This window comes from Cinclus cinclus, chromosome 27, assembly GCF_963662255.1.
Source record: "Cinclus cinclus chromosome 27, bCinCin1.1, whole genome shotgun sequence".
NCBI lineage: Eukaryota > Metazoa > Chordata > Aves > Passeriformes > Cinclidae > Cinclus > Cinclus cinclus.
In genome coordinates this window covers 2,635,439-2,653,757 of record NC_085072.1, presented here as the reverse complement: position 1 = coordinate 2,653,757, position 18,319 = coordinate 2,635,439, and the positions used below count along the sequence as shown (strand labels likewise).

Genomic DNA, 18,319 nt, shown 5'->3' with positions numbered 1-18,319 from the left:
ACCCTGGACCTCCTTTATCTTCAGGTAAAGATCCGGAATGTGGCCCAGGGAAAGCTTTGTCAGTCGTTTTGTTGGGGGCACAGCCCCCGGAATGTGGGAGATGAGGATCAGCTCGGAGGGAGATGGATGGGGAAAGGGAGCCGGGAGATTGCAGAATCGTGGAATTTTTTGTGTTGGAAAAGACCTCTGGAGATCGCTTAGCCAGGCTCACCTGGAGCAGGTGACACAGGAACACGCCCAGGTGGCTGCTCCTGGCTGCCTTTCCCAGCCGTTTTTGATGGAAAGGTTTTGTTATCCCAACCCTTCTCCCTCACCCCCCACGTATGGACGGGGAAGGGAAGCAGAGGCTGCTGCAGCAGCACGGCCTCAAATCGAGTTTTTTGCCTGGCGGGGAGAGCTCCAGGCTGTGGCTCAGCGTCCCCATCCAGGCTGGTTTGGGAGGTGTTTGTTCCCCTAATGATAAAACCCGATTTCCGCCCGTGCCTGACTCATTCCCTGTCCCTGAGCCTCATTCCTGCCTGGCCCTCGCTGTCCCCATCAGTCACGCAGGATAAGGACACAGCTCCGGGAGTTTCAGCCGCTCTGGGATTGTTTCGTGGCTTCAGGTGCCCGGCAGCAGCAGGAACCCCGAGTTCGGGGTAATTTTGGGGGGGGTTGAGGTGCGATTATCACCGTCCCTCGGTGTCAGAGTCCCTTTGTCCCCTGCGGGGGTGGCAGGAGCCGTGATCGTGCTCTGCGGGCAGCATGGCACGGAAGAACAAAGGCTCGGATGCAATTTGGGGTTGGCTAAACATTAAACTCTGGCCAGGTGGGAAGGAGCACCTGCGGCCCCGGAGCGGAATTCCAGAGGTTCGGGTCACAGGATGGGGGAGTTCCCGTGTCCGGCCGGGCACCTGCAGCCAGAATTTCGTCATGGCCGAGCTCCACCGGCTCTGCTCTGCCTGGAAAGAGTGTTCTAAAAATTGCCAGCCTTCCCCAGCTAAAGTAGGTGAAATATTTATAAACCCATCCTCCAGAGAAGACCTTTTGCGTAAGCATCAACCGCTCCGGCTTTAAAACCCGCGCCCTCCCCCCCGCCCCAAGGCAGCTTGTGCTGCTTATCCAGGGAAGGGGCAACTTTAATTGCGTTTGTCTGGCACGGTGGCACCTTGGCACGGCCACGGGGGACCGCGGGGAGGGCTGGCAGCAGGGGAAAAAAAAAGGAAAAAAAAAAAAAAAGAAAAAAGGGGGATTTCTGGATTTCCTGCCCCGGCTGTGCTCTCTGTTCCATCGGGTGTAGCCGCTGTGGCTGCGCTTTAAAGCCGGGGGTGGGGGGCGAGGACCGCGCAGAGGGCTCGCCCCACTTTTGGGAGGATGATGCGACACCCCCCCCCCCCCCCAATGGGGGGAGCTGGGAGGGAAGAAGATGATGATGATGATGATGATGATGATGAGGATGAGGATGAGGATGAGGAGGGAAGGGAGGACACACGACGTTGCTTTCAGCGCCCGAGGGCTGCGCCGGGGTCCGGCGGGCGGCTCCGGGGGCGGTGGGGATGGAGAGGGGCCCCGCTCCGCCCGGCCCCGGAGGCGGAGCCAGCGCCCGGCGCGGCGGGATCGGGAGCCACATCCCGCAAAGGAGGAGCGGGGCCGGGCACGGCAGCGGGGCGGCGGCGGAGCCGGCACCGGCACCGGCACCGGCACCGGAGCTCCAGCAGCGGGGCCGCCCCGCGCCGCCGCCACCGCCGCGCACCATGTGGTGGGACGAGCGGGTGTCGGCGCGGTTCCGGAGGAACCTGCAGCCCACCCTCACCTACTGGAGCGTCTTCTTCAGCTTCGGCCTCTGCATCGCCTTCCTGGGGCCCACGCTGCTGGACCTGCGCTGCCAGACCCAGAGCTCGCTCTCGCAGATCACCTGGGTCTTCTTCTCGCAGCAGTTCTGCCTCCTGCTCGGCAGCTGCCTCGGAGGGGTCTTCAAGAGGACGTAAGAGCCCGGCGAACTCCGCGCTCCTCCCTCGGGGCGTTCGGAGCCCCCTCCCTTCCCCCGGCGGGCGGGTGGGCAGCGCCGGCCGCTCCTTGCCGGGATGCGGGGATGCTGCGTGGGAAAACCATTCCCGAGTGGAAGCGAGCGCGGGGGGCGTCGCGGAGGGTCCGCAACCCTGTCGGTCTCGCAGGGGAGGGGTCTCCCCTCCTTCGGGCAGCCTCCGCTCCGCTGCCGGGGCGGTTCCGTCCCCTTGGAGAGGAGCCGCTGATCCCTGGAGCTCCGCGCAGCGACAGCCTCGGCGTGAAGTTCCAGCCAGAACTTCCCGCGAGGGTTTTGTTTTTTTGTTTTTTGCCTTTTTTATTTTTTTTTCCTTTAACCTTAGTTGTTTTTCGCCAAATTTTTTTTTTTTTTTGCAAGCGCGTTTTAATAACCTCGGCGTCGGAAATGGTGGCAGCTCCGCGTTTTCCAGGAGTTTGGGTGAACACGTGGAGGGATGCGAGTGGTCCTCGTGGTCTGGCTGAGGGAGGGGGGGAACACCGGGCCAGGGGCTCGGGGGTGTCAGCTGGGACCTTGAGGGGCCGCCGAGAGAGCCCCAAAGAGGGATTCGCAGCGAGCCTGGTGCCCAGGGTGTGTTACAAATAAATAATCCACGGCTGGCTCAAGGCTGAAGATTGCCAGCGAGGCGTTTGATTTGGGGCTCGGTGACAGCTCCGAGGATCAGCTGATTATTTACGTTGTCACCGACTCTCGGGGCGGTGATGTAACGTGTCAGCTCCGTGTGTGTGTGTGAGAGATCCACGCACCGCCAGTGGGGCTCAGCTGGAGCCAGGAGAATTCCCCAGGAATCCCTAAAAAAACCCAAACAAAACAAAAACTCCTTTAAAACCGCTTGGTGTTGAATATTTGTAAATTGAGGGGAGCCCTAGCTGGTGGAGATGGGGTTGGAATCGCCACCGTGGGGACACCTGGAGGATGTGCCCGAGGAAGAGGAGGGGACAATGGGGGCACAGGGGGTTGGGGACAGCACGTGGGGACCTCGCTGCGGCTCTGCCACCGCTCCGGCAGTGCTGGGTCAGCAGCAGAGCCTCTGCCAGCCCCCGGGCTGCCTCGCATATGTTTGGAGGAGCAGGGAAGGAAAAAGCAGAATTCTTGCTGCCAGCTCCTTCCCAAAGATCCAAACCCATCGGGGATTTTGTGCTTGGAGAATCCCAAACTTTAAACTCTGCAACTGCACTTTGTGTCGGGGGGAAGAGTGTGTTTGGTGCTGGTTGTGATGCGGGATGTGTTTGGGATTTTGGTGGAAAAGGGATTTGGGAAGTGTCTGTGAGCCCCACTGGGGACTGATAGCCCTGGCAGGCAGGCAGGAGGGAATATTTGGGATATTTGGAGCTTGTAAGTGTTGTGGGGGGGGGTTACTCAGAGCCTTGCAGCCTCCAAATGTGCGGGAATAAGAATTGTTCAGTCTCCAGGCGCTCCGGTACAATCCCTTCTTCAGGGATGGATGGATTGAGCTGTCCTGCCAAAGCTTTATAAATCAAATTACGCCGCCCTCGGGGCCTCGGTGCCAGGCAGGGAGGAGCACTGGCCAGGTCATCTTTTCCAGTTAGGAGATGGAAATCTGCTGTGGAGCATCCCCGGAGTGTGGCTGTGAGCTGAGTGCGATCCCTGCAGCCTGAGGGACACAGACTCTGCTGCTTCCTTTGGATTAAATCGCTCTGGGTGACTCGTGAGGGACAGGAATGGGTGGTGGCACCTAAATCCAGGTTCTCCTGTCCCCAGAGAAGCTGCCGGGTGCTGCTCTCTGCTCCTGGAGCACTTGGAGGAGGGATTTCAGTGCTGCTCTATCCCTTCAGCATGACCCAGCTCCAGAATTCCCTCTCGTGTGAGATTTCAAGGAAATACAAAGTTTGCCACTGCCAGGCTCTCTGAAGGATGGAGGAACGATGCTGCTGCTCCATCCTAGAGTCTGGGACTGCTGCTGGTCCCTTCCCTGAGCTTTTGGGGGTACAGAGCCAGGAGCAGCCCCCCAGGAAATGTGGTTTGGGCTCTCAGGTTCGCCTCAGGCTGCTCCCACTGACACCTCCCTGGGCTTTGCTGGGATGTGGGACGAGCAGTGCCCCAGGAAATGCAGCTTTTCCCAGGGGTTTTCATCCCTGGGGTTGGGCTTTGAGCCCTCCTCAGTCCCTGGTGCTGCTGGGGGGGCTCCAGGAGCACAGAGAGCCCTGGCAGGGCCCTGAGGACTTCTCTTGCCTGGAATCTCCTGGAAAAGATTCCCAGGATCTCCCTGCAGGAGCAGCCCCAGCAAAGGGATGGGAGAGCTGGGAGGACCAGCCTGGGCTCAGACACACCAGGGGGAGGTGAAATTTTGGGGAAATTCCCACTCCTGTCACTGCCAGCTCCAGGGGGGAACATTTCCCTGCATTTCACTTCCCTTTCCCATTTTGTTGCATTTCGGGTTTGAATTGTCAGGTTGAAGTCCTGCACGCGCTGGTGGCAGAAGCAACCAGAGCGCCCCAGATTGGTGTTGGGAATTTTTAAAATTCAGAAACGGCATTTTTTGTGTCTTGTTGAAAATTTGTTTTGCTCCCAGGGTTTGGGGCAGCCCTGGGCTGCTCCCAGTGGTGTGTGCGGGGGTGAGGAGGGCACTGGGGAAACTGGAGCTGTGCTGGACGCTCCTCTCAGCGTGATCCACCCCATTCCTGTGGGGCTGGGAGGAGCTGGGACCCTTTTAATCTCCCTTCACGGCATCTGTGAATGTCACCAGCTCCCAGGGACAGCCCTGTCCTGTCCCTGTCACCTGATTCCCATCTCCTGGAGGTTTCTGGAGCTCTCGGGACACTTCATTTGTCACTGCCACCTTTGGTTGCTCAGAGAGCAGCACAGGATGAGCTCCCTGGGGACACAAAACTCCCCGAGCCTGGCTCTGCTTCCTGCAGGAGACACGGGGGACCCGGAGGCTGCTATGGGATAATCCTTGGGATAATCCTCACCTCCTCCACGGCCTCCCCTCGGGCCTTTGGGTTGTTAATGATCCCTTTTGCAAATCTGAGTTGGCCTGATTATCATTTTTCTTCTTGATGTGAGGGATTTGAAAAACGTGCCCTGAGGTGGGGAAAAAAAAAAAACAACAAAAAAGCAAACCAAACCAAACCTGTGTTGGGAGGTGAAGAGATCCTGCTGCAATGGGAACACCGAGCTGGGGGTTCCTAAATCCAGGAACACCGAGGTGGGGGTTCCTAAATCCATGTGGCAGGGAGAGGGAAAGCTCTGCTGGCTGGGGCTGCCTCTGGAATTGCCCATCCTGATCCTCTGGAGATCAGCCCGAACCTCTCGTGGGCAGCTGGGATGGAGCCAGGACAAGCTCTGGGTGCTCCTGAGATTAAATTTGGGGCATTGCAAGACTCATTTCCCACCCTGCTGGAGTGGAGCCTGCCCTGGGCTGTGGCAGAGCTGTGCTGGGGACACAGAGACCAGGCTGTGACATCAGGGCTGCTTTTCCAGCCCTTTGGAGGGGTTTGGCATCATCAGGACATGCTGAATTCATGGGGTACCTCATCTCGGGTGCTTCCCAAGGGTTTTGAATCTCAGGAAATCATTCAGTGCCTCCCTGGGTGCTGAGCTGAGTCCCCCCACTCCACCTGGCACTGGCAGCAGCAATTCCTTGTTCCCCCCTCGTGCCAGGGCCAGCAGGGCTGGCGGCATTCCCAGGGGGTACAACTGTGCTCTTAACCCTTGGTGCAGACAGCGATTTTTACCCGGGGTGACATTTTTAATGCTCATTAAGGCCATAACATCCTCCTCAATCAGCGTTTCGCTCTGGTGCTGAGCCTGCTCCCCAGCCAGGCCAGGGGGTTCTGCAGGGGAGGAGTTTTGGGAATGCTCTGTGAGGTTTTCCCATCGCTTCCAGCCTGGGATCCACCAGCAGCTGCTGCCTGTGCCTCTCTCCCCGCTGCTCTGAACCCTGGAGGGAGCAGCCTCCTCTCTCCAGGCTCGGAGCTGCTCCTCTCTCATTTGCCAGGCGCTTTTCCTGCCGTGACTGTGCACATCTCGCCCGCTTCTCCCCCTCCCTCCTTCCCTCCCCCAGAAATCCCACGGCTCTGCTGTCAGAGGAGCATCAGTGGCCACAGCTTTGCAAAATATTGTCTGCTTCTGCCCTGGGCTGGGCACTGGGAGGCTCTGGGACAGCCAGGAGAACCCAGGGCTGCAGGAGAGGTGCAGGGGTGCAGTGAGGTGCCCTTGGCCCGTTTGCTCCAGTGGGAGCAGTGAGCTGGACAGGGAGGGCCAGGTCACTGTGGGGCTGCAGATAACTGAGGGCAGTGACAGGGACAGGGTGGTGACATGGCCAGGGCAGTGACAAAGCCATGGCCAGGCTCTCCTGGCAGCTCAGGAGAGTTGGTAGCTGAGCCTCCTTCACTCTCCTCCTCCTCCTCCTCAGCGCCTTCTCCAGCCTGGCTGGGGCTGTGGAGCAGGATTCAGGGATTCTCCTTTCTGGGGATGTCCCTGAGGGCTGCTCAGACCCACATCCCCCAGTTACTGCTAATTAACAACTGCCACCACCCCAGGCTGTGGCAGCGACCTGCTGGTCCCTCTCGTGTCTGCTGTGCCTTTCCAACCACATCTTCCTTCCTTCCTTCCTTCCTTCCTTCCTTCCTTCCTTCCTTCCTTCCTTCCTCCCTTCCTTCCTTCCTTCCTTCCTTCCTTCGCCAGGAGGGGACACATCCCTGCCCTTGGAGGGTTGGGGAGCAGCGATGTTGCTGCCAGAGCAGGTCACAGGGCATGGAGAGGGAGGTTGCAGAGGCTTCCCTGTGCTCCCTGGGAGCAGGTGAGCACCCCCAGGCATCTCTGGGATTGCCACCAGCTCTGCTGTGAGCCAGCCCCACAGGACAAACAGCCTGGAGCTGCTCCAAAGTCAGGATGTGGCATCACCTGCACAGCCCCACATCCTTTCCCGTACCCCCAGAGAAAGGACAGGTTGTTATTCTGCCTGGAATGTGGGTTTTGAGGGATGGTTGCTCTTCTCCTCAAGAGCTGGGTGGAAAACCTGTCTCTTGGAGGCATCACCCTGCAGGCAGGGGTGACACCAGGCTGTGGGGTGTGGAGCATCTCCCTCTTCTCAGCAGAAAAACTGGGGCTGTGGAGTCAGAGCTGCAGTTCCCGGGGCTGGGAACACGAGGTGGGGGTGGCGTGGCTGCTGCTCTGGTGGTGGCACTGATCCTGTCCTGCCTTTGCCCACCCCAGGCTGGCCCAGTCCCTGCTGGCCCTGTTTGCCTCGTCCCTGGCCATCTCCCTGGTGTTTGCCATCATCCCTCTGTGCCACAACGTGGTGGTGCTGGCCGTGGTCATGGCCGTGGCCGGGCTGGCCATGGGCTGCATCGACACCATCTCCAACATGCAGCTGGTCAAGATCTACCAGAAGGACTCTGCCATCTTCCTGCAGGTGAGAGCGGGGCCATCACTCTCCCCAGACAGGTTTAGGGTGGATTTTAGAAGGAATTTCTTCCCAAAAAGGGTGGCTGGGCATTGGGATGGTGACATCGCCGTCCCTGGAGGTGTTTGAGGAAAGCCTGGATGTGGCACTGTGGGGCTCTCCCTGCCCTGGGCAGGCTTAGGGTGGATTTTAGGAGGAATTCCTTCCCAAATAGAGAGGTTGGGCACTGCAATGGTGGAGGCACCACTCTTGGAGTTGTTTGAGGAAAGTGGCACTCAGCTCTGGTGACAAAGCAGTGTCAGGTCACAGTTTGGACCCCATGACCTCACAAAATCTTTTCCAACCTAATTAATTCTGTGATTCCGAGGAGGAGGAATTGGGGGCTCTGCCACCCTCCTGCTCCACTGTGTCCCCTCTTGCAGGCCCTGCACTTCTTCGTGGGTTTTGGGGCTCTGCTGAGCCCCCTGATCGCCGACCCCTTCCTGTCAGACACCAACTGCATCCTGGCCAACGGCACGGCCAACGCCTCCAGCAACCTCCCGCACATCCGCAAGTCCCTGGTGCCACACCACCCGGGCAACCTGTCCCACTACGACCTGCCCATGAAGGGCATGGTGGTGACAAGGGTGTCCTACGCCTTCTGGATCATGGCCCTCATCAATGTGAGTGCTGGGAGCGTCCCTGCTCCGTGGGTTTGGGGGTTTTGGTACAGGGAGGAGCGCAGGGATGCTTGTGCTGGTGCACAGCACGGGTGAAAGGTTCATTTGTTGCCAAGTCTTGTTTTTGTCAGGGCGTTTCTGTGCTGGGATTTATTCTGGGATTTGTCTGAACTCTCTGGGAGCAGTTGGTAGCTCCAGAACTTCCCAGGCAGGAGCTGGACCAGCAAACTCTGCTCAGATCCAGCTTTTCCTTCGTGCTCAGCTGGGGACGAGCTGGTGGCATTTGGATGGCCTGGCAGGAGGGGATTTTCAGGGATATTCCCAGGACAGTGCCCATCAGTGAACTGGATGATGGGACAGAAATGATCAGGGCCTCTCTCTGTTTAATATTTTCCCTGGAGGTCACAGCAGATGCAGAAATCCTTCCTCTGAGGGGGAGGTGAGGGAGCTGGTGTCCCTTTTGCCCACCTGAGGAGCTCCTGCAGTAAAATGGGTGATGCTGCCTGGCAGCTTCACCTCTGGAATTCAGCTCTCAGAGCCTGAGGATGGGCACGTTGCCCTTCTCCTGTCCCTGGCCACCAAAAACAGCCCTTGGTTTGCCACCAGCACCAGGCAAAGGGAGCTGCAGTTCCTTTCCTTGGGCTCTCCCCATATATGAACTTATTTAAACACCCCCATTTTCCCCCAATCCAGGGGTTTTCAAGCCCTCCCAGCTCCCTGTGGGAGGAGTTCAGGCAGGTGCTGGGATGAGTTTCTGGGCAGAGTTACCCAAAAAAGGCCCAGCCTGGGAGGAGAGACAGCTTTAATTACCCCCAGCTCTGTCTGTGCCACGGGAAATGTGCTTTTAATTACTCCAGAGCCAGTGGATCCTGAGCAAACCCATTCAGTTTGGAAGCAGAGTTTAACACCTGCTCTGAACCCGACGATGTGTCTGATTTTGGGGAGCACCAGCGGGAATTTCCAGACCCCTCTCTGTCCCCAGCAGGGTCCTTGTGGGTATTTTTGGGGGAGGATGGCACCACAGGCTGTGAGTTTGAGCTGGGTTTGTGCAGCAGGACACTCCCAAGCACTGCACACACGGGCGGGTGGGTGGAATCCAGAATTCCCAGGATTCCCACAGGCTGTGGACGAGCATCAAGAATGTGGAAGGGAGGCTGGGAGACTGAGAGGTTTTGGGATAAGGGTTAAATAACAAACACAGAGCGGGGAGTTGGATGTGCTCAGCTCCCGAGCCAAGCTGTGATTGCCTTTCCCAAATCCTCACAGAGGGAACTGATTTTATTCTGTGTTTAAGCCACCCCAACCCACTGGAGATGCTGTGAGCAGCTCAGCTCCAAACTGCTGATCCTTTCCAAGGTGGAAACAGCAGAGGAAGATGATGGGAAGGGGTTTTTAAACCTCTAGGAATGTGGATGAAAAGGGTTAACAACAGAAATGGAAACCAGGAGCAGCAGCTTGGTTATAAAATGGCCAAATCCCACATTTCCATCCCGGTTTTTGTGTGGATTCTGACAAGGCACGAGCTGAAATGATTCATTTCGAGCTCTCGCTTTTGTTTAGAGTGGAAATGTCTCAATCTGACTCTGGCACAAGTGCTCTGTGCAGAGCTGACAGCGGAGTTGTGCCGATGTTTTTGAAGCAAAATGGGTTTGCTTTGGGAAAATGAAGCAGCTCAGCATAATCAAAACAAAGCGCTTGGATCCCTCCCAGCCAAAATCTTTCACTCAACGAGAAAAAATTTTTGCCTTTTCATCCCGATTTTGGAATTCATCCCCATGTTTTAAAATTCATTTCTCCCACAGCACGGAAATTTAATCACCCAGCCCATTTCAAGGGGGTAGAAATCAGGGAAATGTTCCTCGGAGAGGGATGTGTTTGTCCGGAAGGTGCTTTCCCAGGGGAAGTGTGGGACACTCCATTGTGCTCAGGCTGCTCCAAAGGAGCCTGGGATACAATGGCAGGGAATAATCCTGGATTTCTGGGGGGAAGAGACTGAAATAGCAGCAGGAAGGAGCTGGGATATCCCCATGCTGAGCTGGGGGGATGCAGCAACTTGGTGAGGTTTTGAGGATGGATAAAAAATGCCAGAGGAGGGAGGGAGCAGCTCTGGGGATTTGGGAAGCGGAGCTGGAACGTTGGGTGCAGGGAATTGGGGGCTCTGCTTGGCTCCTGGTAGGGGATGCTGTGGTGCCCCTTCTTCCCTTGGGAAAAGAAAATCTTCCCGGGAAAAAAAAAAAAAAATAAGCGGCTAAAAAATATCCGGGGAACGAATTCTAGGAGAAAATTGTTGTGGCACCAAAATCTGTCTGTCCAGGAGGGATGGTCAGGGATAGGATAAGGGATCCAGCGTGGTGGCCACAACCACAGGTGGGACCTCCTAAAAATGTCCCTGGTTAAAGCAAAAAGGAACTGCTTGATTTAAAGGTGAGGGTGTGGAGAGCAGGGATGCACCCCCAGTGGGACTGGGAACTGGGGAATCCCAAACTGGGACCTTGTCCTGGAGGCTGGGAGTGCCCAGGGCTGTTATCTGCACAGCCAGGCCCTCTGAGGGGGGAGAATATTTTTGCTAAATCTGCAATTCAGAAGAATGAAATCTGGTCCTGACCTCCGGAAGGATCAGAACTATCAAGCAAATGCGTTTTTCTTCCATGGGACCGAACTCACTGTTCCTATTCCCATTGTTTCCAGAACAATGCAGACCTCATAAATGAATTCAGGCTCGAGGGGCGGGGTGTGAGCGAGGGGGGGAGTTCTCCATACATTTAAATCATGCCACGAGCCAACAAAAGGCAGGAAATTTGGAGCTGGAGCTCACACTTGCTCCCAGACATGTAGAAAACAAGGCAATGAGCTGTCACTTAGGATTTCCTGGCTTTCTCCCCCAGTTGGTTGCAGTGTAAACATCGCTGGGTTGTGCTGGGAGGAGATGGGAGGGCTTCGTTCGCTTCCCTCTATTTCCTCACCAGGAGAAAAAAAAAAATGAAAAAGAGCTATTCCCTGTGGAATTGGAGGCACCACGGAGTCGTGGGTGTGTGCTGGGAGCGGGCTCATCCCACGGGATCACCGTGCCAGGGGCTCCTGCTGTCCCATGGATCCAGAGGGGGGGCACTGTGGGAACTGTGGTGGGATCCTGGAAGTGCTGGAGCATCCCTGGATGCACAGAGCTGTGGCTGGACCTGCTCTGCTTTGCTCTCCTCTCTGTTCCCTGTTGGCCTGGGAACCACGGGCTCCTCTCTCAGGAGATGCTGAGCAACCCCTGCTGATGGCTGGGGAGGGGCTGGGAGCAGCTCCCTCTTCCCTCCTGCGCAATTCCAGCCGCAGCTCCAAGATCCTCCAGGCAGTGGCTGCTCTGTGGTTTCATTCTTTAGAGCAGGCCAGGCTGGGACACGGAAAGTTTTGAGGTTTGCAGGGCTGGGGTGGCTTTGGGAGGTTTGTGTCGGGCTCCCTGTGCCCATTTCCAGGTGGATGCCAGCACAGAGACTCCTGTGGCGTGAACGTGGCAAACTGGGTGGCTCAGTGCCACCACCCAGGTCACAGCCCTTCCTCCAGAAAAGATTAAGGTTTTTTTTAAACCCTCCTAATCAACCCCAGAACCAGCTGACGTTGCTGTGGGTGAAAGGCGAAATCCAACCATGTCCATCGTTTTCTATCACCTTTTGCAAACATGCAGCCCCAGCCCGAGCTGCGCCTCCAGTTCCCTTCTCTCTCATCCCAGTGGATAGTGATTCCCAATGCTGGGAATGCCCCAGCAGATCAGGAGACTTTCCTCCCAATTTTCTCCCCTCTCTCCTATCCCACCCAGCCTCCATCCCTCCCTCAGCATCCCCTTCTCCCATCCCCACCTCTCCTTGCCCTCGGAATTCCCTTCAGAACGCCGCTGCTGGGGGAGCTGGGCTGTGTTTTTTGGGGATGTCCAGGTGCTCACCCAGCCCTCTGTGCCCTCCCCAGCTGCCCGTGCCCATCGCTGTGTTCTTCCTGCTCTACAAGGAGCGGATGGTTCCCTGCTTCAACGGCAGCAGCCACCCGCTGCTGTCAGCGGATGAGCTGGCCCTGGAGACACGGCCTGGGGACAAGGACGAGCTCAACACCGCTGGCCAGAGATCCCACATGGCTGCAGGTGAGCTGGAGATGCCTCTCTTATGGATTTTTGGGGGGAAAAGCAGTGTTTGAGCGTGTCTGGGTGTGAAGAGAGATCCAGCGCTGCTGTCTGAGGAGGAAAGGTGCACAGGGATCTAATCCTGGAATACCCAAAGAATCCGTTTGGTGGCCAGCTGCCCTCACATCAGATGGAATTTTGAACAGAGATTGGTATCCCAATCCTAATGAGGTCTCCATGCTGTGTTTCTTCATTCCATGTTTCCCCAGCCATCCTAAAGCCAACCTTGGGGCCCCTAACCCTTTAGGAACACGTGGCATTTGTGCCCCTTCATTCCCTCCTGGTTTTGGGTCACATTTCTTACTGATTATTCCGTTTAAAAGTGGCCATTGTGCTGCAGACACTGATTTTTCTAGGAAAGGAATAAGAAATAATAAATTTCCCCTCCCTTCTTTGAGGAGGAAAGTGAAATCCAGCAATGGTTTGCTCTTGAGCTCATGGCTACACCCTGGCTTGGGGACAATGGTGACATTGTTCTTTCCTGCCCAGGAGAGACGTGTCAGAGTCAATTCTTTGGGTAAACAGTGAATCTCAGAAGTAAATATGGTTTGGGACTATGGGGAGCGTTCTGTGTTATTCCTGGAAAGATTTCTGGTTATTCCTGGCTTTGCCTCTGGGCAATAGAAGGGAATTCCAGGGAATTCTTGAAGGTGGGGGTTGAGCTGGGATGAGGTGAGGTGCTGGTGGGAAGGCACAGGGGTGATGCCAAGCTCTGTGCGTGTGTCCCCCTTTCCCAAAGGTGCCTCGTTGGGTGCAATATCCATCATCCAAGGAATGGGAGCTCTCCTGTGGGGCGGCTCCAGGGACGAGGGGATTTGGGCCATGAGTTCCCTGGTTGAGTTTTTATTGCCTGTGAGAGCAGGGCCAGAAGTGTGGAGCCCCAAAATGGGAAGAGGAGCACGAGCAGCTGCAGTGAGAGGAGTGGCAGGAGAGCCCAGGGTTTTGGAACGTGGAGAACCAGGATTTTGGGGTGTGGGCAGGAGGTATCCCAAAGAGCTGGGATCCTTGGGTGTGGAGAGTCCAGGATTTTGGGGTGTGGAGAGCTGAGATCCCAGGCTGTAGGCAGATCCCATTCCCGTTCCCATTTCCTTCTGGAAGTTTAGGGGAAGGTTCAGGTGAGGTGGAGCCCCCCAGGCCAGCAGTGCCCCACGTTCTGGCTGGCTCTGTCCTGCAGCTGTCCCACAAAGCAAACCCCGCTGAGGGCTGGCAGCCACCCAGCCCCGGGGGGACGTTCTGGTCAAGTTTGCTTTGCATTGTTCTCCACCAGGTCACGAGGATTTGTTCAGCTGCTGCCAAAGCAAAAACTTCCAAGGGGCTTCCTTCACCTATTTTGCCGTGCACATCACCGGAGCTCTGGTTCTCTTCATGACTGATGGCATCGTGGTGAGTTCAGTTGCCCAAATCTCTGGATTTTTTCTTTCCTTCCAAACCCCCAGGCTCAGGGGTTCATGGTGAGAGGAGTTGCACAGGTGTGGGAGTGTCCCAGGCTCTCCAAGGATTACCAAACCTGAGCTCTAAATGTGACTTTTGGGGGGTATGGAACTCCAAGAGGGCAGGGCAGCCCCTTGGGGAGGGAGGATCTCTGCAGATTTGGCTTTTCCCTGGAACAGCTGTGGAGTTTTACCCTTTTAGAATAGATTAAACCCCACGTGCTGCTGCTGGTGGATCTGCAGGCCCTTGAGAACGGGTTCCACCACGAAAAAAACGATGGACAGAGGAGCCTGAAGTCCCCAGGGGGATGTGACAGGGTGTTTTTTCCTGCAGGGAGAGTACTCAGGCTTCGTGTACAGCTACGCCGTGGAGGAGCCGCTGGCCGTGGTGCACAAGGTGGCCGGGTACCTGCCCAGCCTTTTTTGGGGCTTCATCACCCTGGGAAGGCTCATCTCCATCCCTGTGTCCTACAGGATGAAGCCGGCCACTATGGTCTTCATCAACGTGGTAAGGATGGGGTTAATTGCTTTAATTAATCCCTCTTTGTGGGTGGGTTTGGAGCTGCAGCTCCTCTCACACCTCTGGGGGGTGGGGATAAGGTGCCTTCCAGGTAGCCACGATTTAAAACTTGATTGCCCAACTTGTCTGAGCCTGCTCCTCAGTGGATCCGGTGCGAGAGTTGGGAAAGAACCAGGAGAGCTGGCACTAAAAAAAAATGCCCATTATTATTTACATTATTACCTTGGCGTCTCCTTCATCCATTAACCTGCTGAAGTTAATAAAACACCTTGGGAAAGGGGCAGGAATCCTTTTGGGATGCGCGAGGGAGATCTGTGTAAGGACATGGCAGGAGAGAGGGAGGGAATGATCCCAAATCCCACTTCTTACAAAGAATAAAAGCACGAGCAGGCGGTTAACTTCCAATTTATTTGAACCAAAAAGTGATTTTGGTGGCTGTATTTTGGTGATACAACACATTACACACATCTAACAGGGCGGGGAGAAGATTTTTGGGATGTTCTGAGTGAAAATCCACCTGGCTAACACACCTGTGCAGTGCTGGGAGCTGTTGTGGGATCCGGCAGCTCCTGGAGTCATGGCAGCATTGTCATAATGAATTCCAGCTCGAATTCGGCTCCTTGAGGATCCAAATTTCTCCTGAGCGCTCGCACAGGGCCGCAATTAGAGCCCGACCAGTTAAAGCAAAACCAGCTGGAATATCAGAGCTCCCTCTGCTGCCTCTGCCCTGGATCACTCGAATTTTCCCTGAGTTTTTTGGTTATTTCCTCTAAAAGCCAGAGGTAAGGGAAAGTTGATTTAAATGCAGCTGCTTCTTTGGCTTTAATGCTGTGGCTGCTTTCTGAGCAGTTACTGAGAGTTAATTCTGTAATTATTGAGAGCGACTTCAGTCTTACTCAGCGGAATAAAGAATTACTAGTGACTAAAACATGTAAATATTGTGGAAGGTACTATTGTATTTAAAAGTATATTTTGCAGCTAAAACCCTTAAGTTTCTGCATAATGAAACTGAGACTCCACGACCAAATTATATAATAAAAATCAGCAAATTCTTTAAGTGCAGATGGATTTTTCTTAGGTCACTAAAACCAGATAGATTTTCTTTGGCCATTAAAGCCAAATGGCTTTAATGAAGCTGAATCTAACAGATTCAGTTTCTCAAACACTGATTGTTTTTTTTTCCCCCAGCATATTTTCTCTTCCAGACTACTTCCTATTAAATATAAACATATTCTCTCTTCCAGACTATCTCCCATTAAAACCAAACCCTAGCCCCTGTTCCACTCAGCATTTTTTCTGACTGATTTTTGTGGGTGCTGCTCACAGGTCGGGGTCCTCATCACCTTCCTGCTGCTCCTGATTTTCTCCTCCAGCGTGGTTTTCCTGTTTGTGGGCACAGCATCCCTGGGGCTGTTCCTCAGCAGCACCTTCCCCAGCATGCTGGCCTACACCGAGGACATCCTGCAGTACAAAGGTGAGCTGCCATTTGGCCAGGTGCATTTTTGGATCCCATCCCCCCCCCCCCCCCCCCCCCCTTTTTTTTTTTTTCAGCTCCTTCCCTCCTCCCTCAGGAGGCCTGGAAGTTCAGTTTTGCTTTTGAAGGCAGATTTATTGCAGAAAAGTGTCAAATTCTCTGTTTGGCTGATGGATAATGAGGCCAGGCAGGGATCCAGGCTTGGATCCTGGTTTGGGGAGCTCGAGGAGTGGCAGGAATGTTGTTTTGGAGGGGGATGGTTCTGAAAACATCACCACATTACCTGAGCTGGAAATCTCAGAGCCTGAGCTCCTCCAGGGAGCCTCTGTCTCAAGGGCAGTGAGACAGAAAAACAAGAAACTTCCCAGCAAGAGGCAACATCAGCTCTGCCAGCACAGGCAGCTGCCAGGAGATTGATTTTTTTTTTTTTTTTTTTAACTTTAATTTTCACCTTTCTGCACTACTGCAGGTCTGCAGTGGCATTTTCAACATTAAGTGGGAAAATGCATCAAGTATTTGTGACTTTTGTGGGGTGAGACCCACGGAAAAGCTTGAAAGGAGCAGGGGGTGGCCCTGCTGGCTGTGTCACCTCTGCTGCCACCAGCCCGTGCCCTGTTTCCTTGCAGGTTGTGCCACAACCGTGCTGGTGACTGGAGCTGGCATTGGAGAGATGGTGCTGCAGCTGCTGGTGGGCTCGGTGAGTTAGCAAAACCCAAAATAAATTTGGAATTTACAAGTCAAAGGATCAGTTCTGCTCCTGGGCACTGCCTGAGCCTTGAGTGATCAGCCAGCAAAGCCTGATGGACCACGAGGAATGTGAGTGATGTCTGATCCTTTTTGAATTTCCCATCCCACTGCAGATTATCCATGATCGGGGCAGCTACAGTTTCCTGGTGTGTGGGATGATCTTTGGATGCCTGGCCTTTACCTTCTACGCCCTGCTGGTGTTTTTCCACAGGATGTACCCCAAGCCCTCCCCAGGTAAGAGATGCCCTGCTTTGGGATGGGAGCACAAGCCTCACTGCAGAACGTTCCAGCAAAATGCAAGGAAATGTTTATTTTACTGCTGCTTCCTCTCTCCTGTTCCTGCTTTGTCTTGCCCACAAAGCCTTGGCAGACACAGCTCAGGGTTTGCTTTCTTTTCTGCTGGAGAAGCAAGGGAAAAAAAAAAGAAAAAAAGCAGGAATCACAGACAGCAGCAGCTTCCCTGGGCTGGTCCCTGGCTGAAATCCAGGGAATAAGTGAGGCTGCCATCCAAGGGCAGCTGTCAGGCTCTTGGGAAAAGCCTCACTGATAAAGGATTTTTGAGTTCTCACCTCAGCCTGGAGCTGCTGGTTGTTTTTATACAAAAGGAGCAGAGTGAGCCAAGCAAAAAAACACATCCAGGTGTGGCGTGGGCTGGGCTGGGCACTGTGGGGTCAGAGCTCGAGGGAATGGAGCTGGGGAAGGGTTTGGAGAATCCTGAGGGAGCTGGGGAAGGGTTTGGAGAATCCTGAAGGAGCTGGGGAAGGGTTTGGAGAATCCTGAAGGAGCTGGGGAAGGGTTTGGAGAATCCTGAGGAGATGGGGAAGGGTTTGGAGAATCCTGAGGGAGCTGGGGAAGGGTTTGGAGAATCCTGAGGGAGCTGGGGAAGGGTTTGGAGAATCCTGAGGGAGCTGGGGAAGGGTCTGGAGAATCCTGAGGGAGCTGGGGAAGGGTCTGGAGAATCCTGAGGAGATGGGGAAGGGTTTGGAGAATCCTGAGGAGATGGGGAAGGGTTTGGAGAATCCTGAGGGGAAGGGGAAGGGTCTGGAGAATCCTGAGGAGATGGGGAAGGGTCTGGAGAATCCTGAGGAGATGGGGAAGGGTCTGGAGAATCCTGAGGGAGCTGGGGAAGGGTTTGGAGAATCCTGAGGGAGATGGGGAAGGGTTTGGAGAATCCTGAGGGAAAGGGGAAGGGTTTGGAGAATCCTGAGGGAGCTGGGGAAGGGTCTGGAGAATCCTGAGGGGAAGGGGCTCAGCCTGGAGAAAAGGAGGCTCAGGGGGAATTTCTGGCTCTGCACAACTCCCTGACAGGAGGGGACAGCCGGGGGGGATTTGGGATCTCATCCCAGGGAACAGGGACAGAAGAGGGAACAGGGAGGCTCAGGGTGATTTTAGCAGCAATTTCCTCATGGAAAGAGTTTTTAAACACTGCAAGGAGAAGCCCCCATCCCTGGAGGTGCCCAGGCCTGGACATGGCACTGAGGTGTGGATGTTGGGGGGTGGGGGGGAGGTTAGAAATAGAATAAAACCATGAAAACCTCACTCGTATACCTTTTAATCTCAATTAAAGCATCCATTCGGGTGCAATACTGAAGGAATGTTTTTCAGAGCTGGACGAGGCGTCCCCTGGCAGAGCAGCAGAGCCCGAGGACACGGGGCAGTACCAGCGCTGAGGGAGAGCCCGCTCTGCGCCAGCAATAAATTAAACCCCAATTAAACATCACTCCCAAGGCTGATCTCACTTTTAATGAACTGAATCGGGCGACTTCTCTGCAATCAAAAAAGCACAGTAGGTGGGGTAAAGGCAGAATGGAGGAAATGCAGCCCTGAGCGTGGGGTTGTGCCAGAAAAAAAAACCACACAAAAAGAAAAGAAAATAATCTGGGAGTGCCAGCCTGAGCCTGGGACTGAAAGCAGGGATATTTGCACAGCAGTTCCTCCCGAA

At 55.0% G+C, this 18,319-nt stretch overlaps 1 protein-coding gene across 1 annotated transcript; it reads left to right on the top strand.

Moving 5' to 3' along the window:
- Positions 1–1,518: 1,518 nt before the first annotated feature.
- On the top strand, positions 1,519–18,047 carry MFSD4A (major facilitator superfamily domain containing 4A). The gene is made up of 10 exons (XM_062509633.1): positions 1,519–1,963; positions 7,202–7,400; positions 7,814–8,053; positions 11,999–12,167; positions 13,474–13,589; positions 13,971–14,144; positions 15,483–15,630; positions 16,257–16,327; positions 16,491–16,611; positions 17,983–18,047. Exons 1-10 carry the CDS (start codon positions 1,536–1,538, stop codon positions 18,045–18,047), a joined length of 1,731 nt encoding a protein of 576 aa, XP_062365617.1. The 5' UTR covers positions 1,519–1,535.
- Positions 18,048–18,319: the final 272 nt, after the last annotated feature.